The 14,442-nt window shown below is 54.6% G+C and overlaps 1 protein-coding gene across 1 annotated transcript; it reads left to right on the top strand.

Annotated features, from left to right (window-relative positions):
- Nucleotides 1–1,077: 1,077 nt before the first annotated feature.
- Nucleotides 1,078–6,697, top strand: LOC142419077 (uncharacterized). Its single transcript, XM_075521695.1, has 5 exons — nucleotides 1,078–3,916; nucleotides 4,495–4,613; nucleotides 5,437–5,488; nucleotides 5,697–5,822; nucleotides 6,670–6,697. Exons 1-5 carry the CDS (start codon nucleotides 3,471–3,473, stop codon nucleotides 6,695–6,697), a joined length of 771 nt encoding a protein of 256 aa, XP_075377810.1. The 5' UTR covers nucleotides 1,078–3,470.
- Nucleotides 6,698–14,442: the final 7,745 nt, after the last annotated feature.

Here is a 14,442-nt window from a genome sequence, read left to right on the forward strand (position 1 = left end):
TAGAAACCCAACCCCAGACCATAGATGCAGACGCGGAGCCGGGCAGGGCTCAGCTCCCTCTAGAGGCACCTTCCACGGCCGGAGCGTGGGAACGCGGCTGCGGTGCGGGTGCAGGGCAGCGGGGCTCCTCGGGGTGCTCAGGGCCCTGGGGTGCGGCTGGGGCCTCGCCTGGCTGCGGTTTTGCTGGGAGCAGGGTTGGGGGCTGCTCTGCCGAGCCCGGTGGTGCAGGGATGGCCCAGCGCATCCCGGCACCCTGCTCGCCACGATTCCCCGGGAGTCTTCGGCTTCTCTGGGGGTTCTCCAGTGATTTTCTGACCTTTTTATTAAGGCTGCGGCTTCTTAGCAGGATTGGTTTGCCCTCTGTCAGGTTCCTTGGCAGGTAGGGCCAGGAACCCTGTTAAAGTCATTGTTAGAGTGTTTCTGGTTTCTAGTAGGAAACTTCTGTGTTGATCCACCAGAAAAAAAGTCGGTGGTGGCAGAGGTGGTTCATGCCAAGTGATTTAGGAAATTTGAAATCCACTGAGATTAGGAAAAAATCACAGTGGCTGGAGGAAAGGGTGTGATTCACCCTGGAGAGCAAGATAGCTTCGCTGGAGGTGGCCCTTCGGCTCAGCAAGCTGCCCCAGCTGCTTTTCCTCCCCTGGCTCCTTGGGAGATTGTCAGGGACTTCACTGTTGGTGCTGAAAAATGCCAGATAAGCAAAGGTTTGGGGCTGATATAAATGCCTGATTGCTAATTATCAAATTACCTGTCTGTCCAGTGGTAGGTAGGAGCACTGTTCATGCCCTGAGATGACATGCCCTGTGGGATACTCCCTGCCCCAGAGCCGAACAGAGAGATTTTGGAATCCCTGACTTCTTGCCTGAGCTTTGCTGGGGAAAATGGGCCCCTGGCTGCAGAGAGCCCTGCTCTGGCTCCAGAGATGCCCTCTCCCCTTGGAGGTGCAGGTTTCTGGGGACGTGGCCTTGGCAGACCTTTCTGAAGGTGGTAGCTGCATCGACACCAGTGAAAAGCAGGTTGTGGAGGGTGAAGCAAAGGGTGCCTGCAGTGACTGCGGGGGCCAGGGGAGATGTGCCCTGGCCAGAGATGGCTTTTGGTGGGGTAAGACTAATCATGGAGCAGAGGAAGGTGAGGAATCAGCTAATGGGGACTGTTCCCATCAGCCTGGTAGCAAGGGGTCTGCCTTCTTCCCAGCATGAGAAACTCATGGTCCCAGGGGGGCTTGAGGTCCCACCACCAACCTTAATTCTGCTCTGAGCTTTGGGGTGAGTTTTGGTGGTGAATGCAGCAATGGTGGCTGTTTGGGTTCTGAATGTCCCTACCTCTGGGTTATCCCAGTGCCCCTGCTCATCTGTGCTGGTGGCTGTTCTTGTGCACAGCCAGTGTGATGTGTGCCCAGGTTTTAGGCTGAATACCGGCACAGGCTCAGCAGGATGTGCTGACTGCTGCAGGATGAATCCAGTGCTTCTCTCTGCCACATTACATCAATCTGGGCTGTTCCTGAGTCTCACAACCATTTCAGATTTAGCATCCCTTACTTAGTGTTACCTCATTAGGCAGCAGTGTTGGTGAGAACTTTTGCAAAAGCAAATCTCATCTAAAATCCTTCTTCCTTTTTGCAAACCACTTCTCTTCCACCTCAAATACATTGCATAACACCTCTGTGGCATGGCTGTAGAAAATCAGCTGGGAAGGTGGCACTGGGTGAGCATCAGGTGTATGATATTTGTAGCTGCTTCTAATCACATTGAGCAGCAAAAGTTGTGGAAAATAAGCTGCTCAGGAAGCTTGGACAACTCCTCTGTGTCCACAGCAAGTACAGCAAGGAGCTTGTGGGGACTGAGCTGTGGGTGGGCAGCAGGGACACGTATTGCAATGTGTCTGCAAATGGCTGCTGGAGAGCGTTAAAGAGCGGGGAGATATGAGGGGTAAAGGGAAATTAGTTTGAAAGCACCAGCTCTGTTATGGGAATGGCCCATATGCACATCAAGGAATGATGGTGGCAAGCAAGTATTTGATGAGTGATCTAAATTATTTGATCATCTGATGAGTGGTCTAAGTCCTGCATGTGGCTCTGCTGGTGTGGAGACGGCCTGCCTTGCTATTGCAGTGGGTTTAAGATGTTGAGGCAATAGGGAAGAAATTCCCAGCCGGCTGTGCCGCACTGGCTTTGTGATCACTGATGCTGACATGAAATGTTCCCCGCATCCACTGGCAGCCCCTTCTGCTGGTGTAAATAGAGATATATTTGCTGGTGTAAATAAGACCTGCACGGCAGCCGCAGAGAAGGAGCCTCTGGTTTCAGGATTCATGTGGCATTTCAGCATGTGGTTTCACCAGTTGGTTGGTGTAGTATAAATCTGTGCTGCTGCTGGGAAGGGGGCTGCACTCAGCTGTGCGTCCCCAGCCCTCCTTTTGCGCTAGCAAGAGCGAGAGGCTGACATGAAAACCCACTTTTTGCAGTGAGGAGGACTGTGGTCTGTGCCTTGCAGGAGCCATGCTCTGCACTGGCTGCCCGAGCCTGGTGATGGCAGAGGAAAGGAAACAGGAGGGTGCAGCTGGAGGGTGGGAGAATCTCAGTTTCAACCAGTCATGATGACATGGCAGTTTTAGATGAGGTTTTCTGGGGGAAAAATAACCCTTCTTTGCAGCTTGTGGACTAGCTGAGTCAAGGATGAGCAGAGACTGGCAGAGCCAGCCAGAAGAAACTCCTAGCGTAAAAGCAAAGCTGAACTCCTACCAGTGTGCCTCTGCGAGGGATACGTTACATCAGCGAGAGCAGCTTTATGCCAGTGTTACTGCAGCTACAGCACGGCTCTGTCGAGCACAGGAACATTGTGGGGAAAATCATGCCCCTGCCTGGGACTGTGGACCTAGGAAAATAGTCATTGGAAATGTGCCTGAGTTTGGGAAACGGGCCCTTGAGTTTGCTGCTGTTTCGGTTCCTGCCGTTATTGTCATGAATGAATCGCATTGCGATGGCAGATGCAGACGCTGCTTTTAAAAGCCGTTTGCTCTGCTGCTGCCTGCAGAAGTAGTAATTTTTTATCTTTCTTCTCTTTGGCCATGGTACTGTGCTGCTGGAGGAGTTCTTGTGTGTTTTCATGAGCCCTCCTCCTTCCTCCCACCATCCCTTGCTGGTGCGAAAATTCAGGGCTAGGTCAAACCATGGCAGAGGTGGGGATGCTGCAGGAATGAGTCGCTGTGGGTAGAAGGGAAGTTTCACCTTTTGGGGCTCCTCTTCTCCCCCAGCCCTGAGTTGTCCTTGGTCTGTATCCCCCTCCCGGCCCTGGGTTGTGCATCCTTTGCCCCCCCCGGGCTCCATCTTGCCCCCTCCCAGCCTTGTTTCAGGCCCCTGTCACTGCCTCAGTGCCGCAGCTCTGGGTTCCGGGCAGTTTGGGGCCGTTTGATTCAAATCCAGTTCTGAGCCGTTGAGCCACCGGCCAACCCCGCTCCTGGCACTGGCACCGATGGATGCCCCAACGACTGCCCAGGCTCCCAGCCGTTCCTCCCTGCTCCAGCTCCTCAGGAGTCTCTTTGGGCTCCCACGAAGCACACGTGGGACACAGGAGCCCAGAGCGGAGGGGCAAGAGCTGGGTGAAGTTGGGGGCGGCAGCAGCCCAGGGCGGCTGGCAGGCCAGCAGCACCCGTGCTGGGAGCCCTGGGAGGGTGCCGAGAGGGAGAGCACGGAGCCGCTGCTGGGGGAGCTGGGGGGGCTCAGCCTCACCGGCTCCCCGGGGAGCAGCGCAAGCAGAAGCTGCCTGTCGTTGAGCACCAGCGACACGGAGGTGGCAGTGGCCGGTGGTGTGGCGGACACTCCTGCCAGCAGCCCAGCCCAGCAGCATGCAGGCAGCGGGGTGGCCAGCAAGGAGGGGACAGCCATGCCAGAAGCTTTCAGTGACAAAGCTCTGGAGACGTAAGTGTTGGGGTGCGGGGGTGACACGGGGCCAAAGGCCCGGCTTGCTTCAGTGTCCCTATCAAGGGAGCGTGTCCTCATAGATATGGATGCCCTAGAGGGATGAGGAGAAGCCCACTTGGCTGCATCAGTCTTGTCAGATCCTGCGCAGCCGGTGTTTTGCAGAAGGCTGCTTGCTTGGACTTTGTAAACAGCTGCTTATTTGGATTTTATAAAACTCAGTTTTCCCCTTGCTTCCTTAAAACATTGAAATAAGCCCAGTGTTTCCAGTAAGGCTACAGTTGGCTTCCAGAACCCACAGAGCTTCGGGGCATCCTGCATCCCCAGCAGGCAGGCTCCATTCCCACCGCTGCCTGTGCTGCTCTTACCTCCCCAAAGGTCCCCAGGCGGCTCTGTATGGACTGTGGCACCCACCAGCAACCCGAGTTACAGCCCTTTGCTGTCCTTGGCCTCTCTAGGCTGCTGACAAGGCGTGCAACCAGATCCAGCTGTATTAGTGTTGCTGCTAGAGGGTCAGAAATTGCAATGCTGGTCCTGCTGGCCTTTGTCCGAACACACCTAACTGTTCTTTGCCCCAGGGATGGGCTCCTTCAAGGTCTGAGTGCTGATGGTGAAGATGTTACCTGCAGTGCAAGCCCCGAGCTGATGTTTTCTGTGGACTTTGATGCTGAATGGGAGAAAGAGCAGCTCCTGAAAGGTGAGAGGATGGCTCAGAGGGAAAGGAAATCCCGCCTCCCCCCCCCATCCCTGAGGACTTGAGGGCTGCCTGGGGCAGCTGGTTGGTGGGAGAAGTCCTGAGGAATGACCGGTAGCCCTTCTCCCAGTCTGTATGCTGCCTTTTGGGTGTGAGCCTTGGGGCTAGCGCTGCACGCTGTCTGCTGGCTAAATGTTGGCATCAAAGCTGCGTGTTGGAGAAGACCAACCAGGGGGATTGCTGAGGCAGTCAGATCACTGGGGAGAGCACCCAAGGGCCAGGGCAGAGAGCACTGAAAATTGCCCAGGGGATGCAAGGGGCTGGGGCACTTCAGCCAGTTGCCCACTGAATTCAATGCCCAGCGTGCTTGGCAATAATTCCATTTGCTTTGCTGGTACTAGAGGATCTGGACCTGGCATGATATCCTCTTCAGACACTCCACTGCGGGCACTTTGTGCCAAAGACCACGTGCAGGAAGGGAGGTGATGGCTCTGGGGAGTCACTGTTTTCTTTGGGCTTGTTTTAAACAGCAGAGGGTGCAGCATCCCCGAAAGCAGAGCTGTCCCAGTGGAACAGACATCGACGGACTTCACATGAGGTTGGTTACAGGACGTGGAGCATGAGGTTAAGGCGGTGATTGCTCCTGAGAAGGATCTACACGCCCGCAGATCTAAGTGCTCTCAGGCCTTAGAAAAGGCATAGGGATAGATTAGCGTGGGGGATGCTAAGACTCATCCCTGGCGCTGCCAAGGCACTACCATGTCAGAGGCTGTGGGCTTTCAGGGGTGTCTTTGAAGTTCTTCTGTACCTCCATGGTCCTTTGCAGCTGAGCAGGGAATGGTCTCACGATGCTGCTGGTCAGTGATGGGTGACACATGGTATTGGGACGTTTGCTGAGATGGGATGGATGGGAGTGAAATAGGGATAGTGGCAAGAGCCAGGCCTTTGGGATTCCCTTCCTGGTCTTCTTACAGACACCCACTGTGACTATGGTTGTTTAATTGGGGTAACTGGTTACCCAGCAGCACTGCCACAAGCCGTATGTGCAAAATTATCTGGCTATCCCTAACAATCCTGTTGTAATAGCTCCTGGATCTCCCTAACATGTCGATCCAAAGTAGAACAAGAGTTGCCTGTGCACACTAGGTCTTCATCTGAGATGAGGGTCAGGCCAGGGATGCTGGTGATTTCCCCAGGTATCGGTCAGACAGCGTGAGCAAGCCCAGAGGAGGCCACGGATGGAGCAGGATGGGTGTCTCCAATCCAGGCAGCATAAACAGGGCAGATTTGCAGCAGAGAAACAAATCTGCAGCAGAGCAGAGACTCCAGCTGTTCGGTCAGAGCTCTGAGAGGCGCTGAAAAAGACGCAGGACCTGGTAGAGCAGCAGGAAGTAGCTGGGGTGGCGGACGGGTTGGTAGTTTAATAAAGCCGTTCTGCCGAGCGTGGGTGTGGGGTGTGAATGGTGCAGCATGTAGATATAAGACAAATTAGGCCCTCTCTCTGCTGGATGGTGCAGTGCATTAAATCAGCTCTTTGAGAAATGGTCAATATTTTGTTCCAGACAGTGAAGAGGGACTCCAGGGCAGTGTTTTAACAGTAGCCTTGGGGAGCTGCCTGAAGCTGTTAAAGAGTTGTTTTTTTAATAGATTTCCTTTCTATATGGCATAACCGTGCTGCAGATCTTGCTGCTGCCTGGCAAAATATGGGAGACAAGAGCCAAGTGAACAGTTAGGGTGTGGGAGCCTGGAGACCAGATGTCTGCTGGGTTTTGTCACTCCCTCCCTATGTGACCCGGGGCCACCTTTTCCCCTGCTTGCCTCAGTTTCCCATCTGTGCCAGGAGACAGCTACTCAATTGCATGAAGCGCTCTGAGATCTCTGGGTGATAAATTGGCATGGCAGGGGTGAGGGTGGGGGGAAGAAGAGGTAGAGGTGTTTTTCAGGATCAGCTACCGGAATTAGCGTTACATCAGAATCAAGCTGTTGTACAGAGGCATTTTATCAACTCTGACATCATCTTTTTCTTTTTCTTTTTTTTTTTTTTGTTTTTTTTTTCCAGCTGCAGCCTCACGCCCCGGGAAGCCTGATGGAGCTGGAAAGCAAAGAGGAGCCTCTTCTGCATGCGGCTGCCAATAGACCTGCAACAGGGGTTCTCCCCCTCCTGCCTGCAAAGCCCTCTGAGGTGCTCCTGGGCGAGGGGTGAGCTCCTCCGGCCTCTGCTGCCGAGGGGGGGAGCAGAACCCCCCCGCTGGCTCCCCCCAGCCCTTCAGCAGAGCTGCGGGAACCTGCTGGGGAGAGAAATGTCCTCGGAGCAGCAGATGGCACTCTCCGACTTCCAACTGAGCTGAGCCGGGCCGGGCTAACCCAGCTGGGTGACACAGACACCCGTGGGTGTGTGCGGGGCCACCCTGGCTCCCGGCCCCGCGCCTGGGTCCCGGCTGCGGGGAGCAGGGGACAGTGGGGACAGGAGGATGGGCTGCATGGAGGGACAGTCTTTGCACGGGTCAGAGAGGTTTTCCATCAACCTACAGGCTTGGTCACCCCACGCAGCGTGGGTGTCGCAGGAGCGGGCAGGCTCGCCTTCTGCAAACCCTTGGCAAATCCAGGACTCCAACCCCTGCCCCGGAGCGCGGGTGGCCGTGGGTTGCGGAGTCCGGCCGCGAGCCCCGGCCGTGGTGCAGGCGGCGGGTGCGTGCCGCCAACGGCTCAGTCCGGCTCGCCACAGCGTTGCTTAACTGTCCGGAGGATGTGACTAAGGGAAAGTCACTCTCTGCTCCCCTTGCTGCTCTGGAGCTGGGCCGCCCGCTGCTCCCCGGCTGGAGGGAGCTGGTCCAGCTCGCCTGGCTGCGCAGCACCCAGCTCAGCAGGGTGTGACGGCTGCGGTACAGAGAGCAATTGCAACTGTGGAAAGGAACAGAAAAACCCCTGTTGTTCATCAAGTTTTATCCACAGAGTTTCCTCCTGGTTCCCTCTGGGATTGCTGGGGGAGGCGAGGTGCCTTTCCCAGTCGGGCAGGGTGGGAGGATGCAGATGGCGGCAGTGCCGAGCGCCCGGGGGCCGAGGCTGGAGCTGCGATGCCCCGGCACCCACAGAGCACAGCCGCCGTGCCGAGACCACGGGTGTCTCCATGCCGAGATTGTCACGGCTGTGCTGTCTCTGGGCTCTGGATGAAGGGAGAATGTGAGGCTTCGGGCAAAGCGCTTCTCACATGCACCAGATTTATCAAATTGATTAAAAAACCCACAACAGATCCAGGCCTTGTTCCTGTAATAACTATTGGAGCATGTTGGACGTTAATCAAACCGTCTGCTTGCCGTGCCCAGAGAAGCCAGCGTAAGCCAGCTTGTGTTTTTCAGGCATTGGAAGAGCTGTCAAGCTATAATCTGTTTAGGAAAAATAACTTATAAATACACCTTCTCATAGTCTGTTGTATAAATATGGGAAGAGAGGTGGGGTTTCTGTGACTGCAAGTATCTATCAGAGGGCTGATAAATCTGTGCGGGGGCTGAGTGTCATTGTATGGGCTCCCAGCAAGAGGGGAGGGAAGGGACTCCCAGACCTTCCTCCTTCTCACCTTTGTCCGCAGCACTGAATTGTTCTGTCCAGACCATTCCCTCTAACTTTGCCCACTGGATTTGAAATATTTCAAATAACAGAGCTCCCATCCCTTCCCTCTGGGAGGCACACCATGGTCTCCCGGGTATTTTTCGTAATCAGGCAAGAAAGCTAACCCATCCCGTCCTGGGTGCGAGTCCTGGAGCACGGGGCTCCTGTGAAGACTCTCGGATCCTTGGCATGTCAGCACAGAGAGTGCTCAAGCGTGGCAGCAGACCTCTCTGCAGGCAAGAAGCTTGGGACAACCTGCTTATAAGGTCCTGCAGGTCTGTGACGATGTGGCCAAGCAGTCAGCGTCTGGGGTCGATTCCTAGCTGTGAGGAGGCATTGAGAGTGTAATTCCAATTTGTGTAGTACTCGGGGTTTCTGTCTCTCTGATGTATTTCTTTCTCTAACCGAGGTTTTCTGAAGACAGAGGAGGAGAAACCGTTGGCTGCTTTGGGAGAAGCTGGGTACAGCTGGGAGCAAGTGGAGCAGGAACCCCTGGAAAAGGCTGAGGTCAGTCTAGAAGAGAAAAACGCCATCGGTGCACTGACATGGGACACCGCTCTTGGTGCCATGTGCCACCATGGTGCTCTGTGGCCACAGCTGTATTTCTGTCTCCTCCACCAAGCCATTGTGGGACCACGGGCAAGGCACTTGGGCCAGCATGCTTAAAATTGCATAGTGTCAGGTCCATAAATCCATTTTAGAAAAACTGGTGGCTTCTGCAGAAGAAAGCAGCATGTTTTAGTGAGGTTATTTATTAAATGAGCCCAGTTTTAAGCCTCCCCTTTGAGAAGACTGGCTCTGCACTCCTTGCCTCAGTTTCCCCTTTTATACAAAAGATTGCATACCAACTCCTCCCCTCCAACGCACCACATGGATCAGTGGCATATTTCTAAATGCCTCTGAAATATGGGCTGACAAGGGCTCTGAGCAGTAGCAGACAACTGGCTACGGAAACCCTCCGTCCCTGCGTGGAGGAAACACAGGGAGTTTCCAAGCCTGGCTCTGCGAAGGCAGATCCGATCGCTGGTTATCACTCCTCGCTGGTGTGAGCCGCGGGCAGCTGAACACCAGCACGCTCCTCCCGAAGGCAGGGACAGCCCAGGAGAGAGGAAAAAGCAACTTCCTCTGCTCCATGCACAGGAAGAGCACGTCTAGGAGGTGGGAAGGGGGGTGCTGGGAGGGCTGCCTGCCCTTGCTGCCCACCCTCGCTGCCCGCCGGGCACGTGTGCATTGGGGTCACTTCGCAGCATCCCATCTTCTCCCTCGTGCAAAGACCAGACGTGTTGTCTTGTCTTGAGTAGCTGCAACAGGGGGGTGGGAAACTCCAAAATACCACTGGAAAATGGAGCGTGGAGGCGGTTTCTTTGTCTCATGCCGTGCGGGCCAGGAGTTTTACTGGGTTGTTTGCTTGGTTAATTTTTTTTTTCGTCCGTGCTCAGCTCTCTCTGCAGCCACCTTGCTCTGCAGCGTGTGGGCAGGCGCAGACTTTGAGCATTTAGGAAAGCACCCAGAGTTTAACAGGGATGCTTCTCTGTCTGGACCCATCTGCCATGAGCTCCAGGGTGCGGGTCTGATCCCGAGAGCCCGCACAATAGCTCCTTTCAGCCTCTGAGGGGGTGTCTGCAAACAGACACCGATTCATAAGCATGGTCTTCGCAGGCACATAAAGGCAGGGGCATGCCTGGCGCAGCTCCCGGAGCTGCAGTCGGCTTCTCCGAGACAGTCACTCGGGCTGGAGGCTGGAGGGGTGCAAGCAGCCGGGTGCCAGCGGGGTGTTGGAGCAGCCTCCCTTCATGCTAATGGTTGCAACGTGCCGGCATGGGTCCAGGTCTCGTAGCGAGAGATGCTGGAGGTGCCCAGAGCCCCGTGCCCTGCGCTGCCCAGCGGCTGCAGTTCATGGAAGGGAAGGGCCCGCTTTGGGGCACGGGGCAGTGCCAGGAGCCCCGTCAGGTGGTGGGAGCGGGCGGCAGGGCTGGTGGGAGGCAATGCCGCTCTGCGTCGGCCGCTTCAGTGCCTGAGGTGCCTCCTTTTCCCTCCCTAGATCCAGCTCCTGGGAGAGGTGGGGAGCAGCCCCCGACAGACCACCCCGCATCGGCAGCCCTCCCAGAGGAGAGATCGAGGCTTCCTCTTTGCTCCCCACCCCGGTATCAGCCGGGCTTAGGCCTGTCCCAAACAGATCCTCAGCTCCAGCTTTTTCCTCTTCTTCCCCTTATGTTTCTCTTTAATGAACGTACCACATTTCCGTGTTTGCTTTCTCCTTTCCTGTTCCTTGGGAAGGACCCGTGAGTCTCATCCCACTGGCTGGCACGGCCTGGCTTTGGTTTGAATTTTTTTTTTTTTCTTTTTTAGATGAAGCATTTAGTGTGAATAAATTGTTCTCGCTTCTCCCTCTGATTATTCACTTTCCCTTATTAAACAGTTCTGTGTTGAATTACTTTTTCTCCTTTCCCAACCCTTCCACCCTCCAGCTTTTCCATATTTTCCACATTCGTTATTCTCTGTAGCTTTTAAGGTTTTTATTTAGTAATTTCAGGGAAAGTACTTTTTTCAGACCTGACACAGGTCTCTGCCTCTGTCCCCCACCCGCCGCAAAAGGAGCGGTGAGATTGCCTTGTCTAGTTTGGCCAGTGGTGGTCTCCATCCCCTGGGGCTGAAAAGCAAAGCCAACCTCTTCTAGAGGTATCAGAGAGGGGTCGGAGGGGTCCCGTCCCCGTGGGGAGGAGAAGTGCCTCCTGCCCCTTCATTTTCCCTTGGGTGCATGGGAGGAGATGTCCCATCCCCGCATCCTCGCCTCGTCCCATCCCCTGCCTCCGCCCCGAGCCGCTTGCCAGCACCGGGTGCTTGAACCACTGACCTCGGCAGAGGTTCCCAGCCCCGAGCGGCTCATTCACGGCCGGGCCGGAGGAGCTGCTGGCAGCCCAGCTCCTGCTAATCTGGGAATTGTATGCCAGGAAGCACACACCCAGCCGACCTGCCCGAGACAAAGCCTGCAGTGCTCGCACCAGCTCTCCCCAGGCGTTCCTCTGTGCGGCTCGGGGCTATTTCTGAGCGGTCCCCAGTGCGTGAGGCCTCTGTGGTTCCCTCCCCGGACTTTCCCGAGGGTCGGGCACCTGCTTTGGCTGCAGTGCCAGAGCTCGGTCCTCCCGCAATGGGACGGGGCTCCCAGCCCGGTGCGGCATGAGATGCTCTCACAGCCATCTTGTGCTCCCGCCAGTCTCTGGGGCACATCATAAAATGGGGCTGTAGCATCTAAACTCTGCTGGCTAACCTGAAACCGTGGCTATGAAAGAGAGAGCTCCCTCCCTGATCCTCTCTGGGGTGTTTATGCTGGACCCTATCAATGGCAAATTAACCACAACCATCATTGCTTTCTTGCTAGATTGGTTTAGCAGATCTGGCCTGGCAATAGGCCCTTCCCATGTTGTCTTCCTGGGTACCAAAACTCTCTGTCCTTGACACATCCTTAGAAGCCTTGAGCTCCAAATAGACTTGACTTCTGTGTAAAACTGTCTGAGATTTCCCGAAGAAAAGCGCTATATAAAATGTAGGTATTATTAGCAATCTCCCTCTGCCAGGTCATATGTCAGACACCAGCACGAGGAGGTGTTAGGAGGAAGGGTTTGCCTTGGCTGAGTCATTTCATAGCAGCTTGTTCCAGGGTTATGTCCATCTCTTTGGGAAGCAGCTGGTGTCATCTGCTAAATTAGGTCCGGCAGAGGCAGCAAGTCATTTCCACAGCATCTGAGCATCCCTGGTCAGCGCGGTCCTTGTCCCTGTGCTGTTCCCGTGGTGGGAAGGTGGGAAGTGGAGACGCCTGCATCCTTGGCGATGGTCAGGGCAGGCTGGTGGAAATGAGCTCGGTGAGTTATTCCGCTCTACCCTTCGAGGGCAGAGTCGGGCTTGTTGCCTTGACAAGAAGCTGCACGTTCACGTGATGCTCCCACATCCTGCTCAATGTATTTTAAGAAGGTTGTTTACAAACACTGATGTGGTGCTAGAGCAAGCGAGGCTGCTCACAAACTCTGTGGGACAGAAAAGCCTCTGCAGAGCTCGTTGTCTTCCCACGTGCTGATAGAAGGTGATGATACAGCGCTGGAGTGCTCTAACTGCTGCGCCTGTTCCAGCTGCGGAGATGGATGGGCCGGTGGGACCATCCTGGACCACCGCTCTGGCACTGGGAGGCTCTATCCAATTTCCTGCATCATCCCACGCTTCGGTGCAACTTGTCCTGAGATGCATGGTCTTGCTCTGCTTATTCTGCATCTTCATAGCACCACGAAGCCCTAGGACTCCTTTGTGCAAGATGCTGCACCAACACGGAGTAAAATAGATGGCTGGTGCCTGAAATAATTTTCAATCTGAGATTTCCAGGTCTCACAAAGCTGTTGTAAAGTTGCATTACAAATGTGAGCCACTCAGATATTACAATGATATGAGCCAACATAATAGAATATTTTAAATGAAATATTCATCTGGATCCTCAGCCTGTGAAAGGGATAGAGCTCTGCTGGCTTCTGTGGACTCACACTAATTTATTTTTTATTACGACCCATTTGTATTATGATGGTGGCTGGGAGGTTCTAGGAGATCGCCTCCAGCCTAAGATCCCATTATTTCAGGTGCTCTAAAATCACAGAACAGCTCGACAATCTGTGCCCCAAATTTGAAACCGCTAAGGATGTAGCCTGGTATTTTTTAAAAAACAAACCTGTTCTCTAACACACACAGCACTTCCTCTGCACAGGGCGTCTGCACAGCCACGGACCCTTCCCTGGCAATTCAGACGGGCCTCAAAAGTCCTCTCTCTCTGCTGATGGTATCGTGCTGGCTGAGAAAGAGATTGTCTTTTAAGCGACAAAGAACGCTTAGAGCCCCGGACCAGACGGGAGAAATATTTGCCAAACAAAGACTCTATTTTCAAGGAAATCCTCTGACTTCTGCATGGAATGAGAGAAATGATTCAAGCTCTGGAGGCAAGCGGCCGAGATAGCCGTGGGTAGGAAATTCCCATGTCATGGGCTGAGCGGTTCTCCCGCCTCATCCACAACGGGAGCAAGGGCTGCTTTTACAAGCAGATATAATTCCTGCTTTGCATTCAGGAATGATACAAATCCCTTTGTGGCTATAGGCTACACCTGTTTTCTGTTTGCACCCATCCATAGCCCTCCCAGGCGGCTGCCCTGGGCTCGTGCAATGGGGCGAAGCAGCAGAGACCCAGGGAAGCCCTGGCACACTGCCGGCAGAGCCCAGGGACGCTCCTAGCCGGGGCGAGGAACAACAACCGGTGGCCCGAGCCCACCGGAGAAATCCAACGCGGCGTTTCCAGCAAGCGTGTCCTGCGCGGGGCCGGGGCCGGCCCCTGCGAAGCGGCTGCGTGCTGCTTACGCCTCCCTCCCAGCACCGTCAGGGCGTTTTGCTTGCCAGAGCCATGATTTTGATCAAAGGAAATGTTAGTCATTGGAGACTCGAGCCTTTGGTGTTAAAATTAAATGCTAGATGTTAAGCTGGCATCCATGATAAAGAAAACTCCGCTTTACCAGCACGAACACGCTTTGTGTCCCAATTTAAAAGTCCAATTGCATCCTGCCTCTGTGCGGGCCGTTCGTTAGCTGCACTGAACCAGCGTTGCTCCTGGGACAGCCCGGGTGGGTTTCCAAGCCATCAGCTGCCCCGTTACAGCTGCCTTGCCACGGCCCAGCCGAGATGCTGATGCCTTCAGAAAACGTGGCCCAGCTGCTGCTCTGAAGCAGGCAGGAAGGAGCTGCGTCTGCCGCAGCATATAAAAGAGCTTTTGGGTCTGTTGGCGGTATATAAAATGCAATATAATGTTACCTATAATTTTTAAAGCCGGCTCCGGTCCTGCAAATAAAATATGGTTCCTTTTTTCTTTTCTTTAACAGCTATAAACTCTGCCCAACTATTCCTCTTCCCTCTCAGCCTGTAACTGTCTTGGTTTATGGCATCATCACAACCTCCTGATTGATTTACATGTAAAGTCAGTAAACAGTCGCTCCCACCCTCTCCAGTCCCTTATCCCACGGCTCCGTGGCTGCTGGGTGACTCAGCAGCGTGGAGCACAAGCATGACTAACTCTTCCCTCTACAACAAACAGGGATTTTGGGTCTTTGTTCAATGCATTCCTCTGTGCTGGTGGAAGCTGCCTGACGAACCGCCCTGGCACAGCAGCGTGACTCATCTCAACGAGGTGCGCGCTGATCTCCAGGAC

Source organism: Mycteria americana, chromosome 20 (genome assembly GCF_035582795.1).
Source record: "Mycteria americana isolate JAX WOST 10 ecotype Jacksonville Zoo and Gardens chromosome 20, USCA_MyAme_1.0, whole genome shotgun sequence".
NCBI classification, from domain to species: Eukaryota; Metazoa; Chordata; class Aves; order Ciconiiformes; family Ciconiidae; genus Mycteria; species Mycteria americana.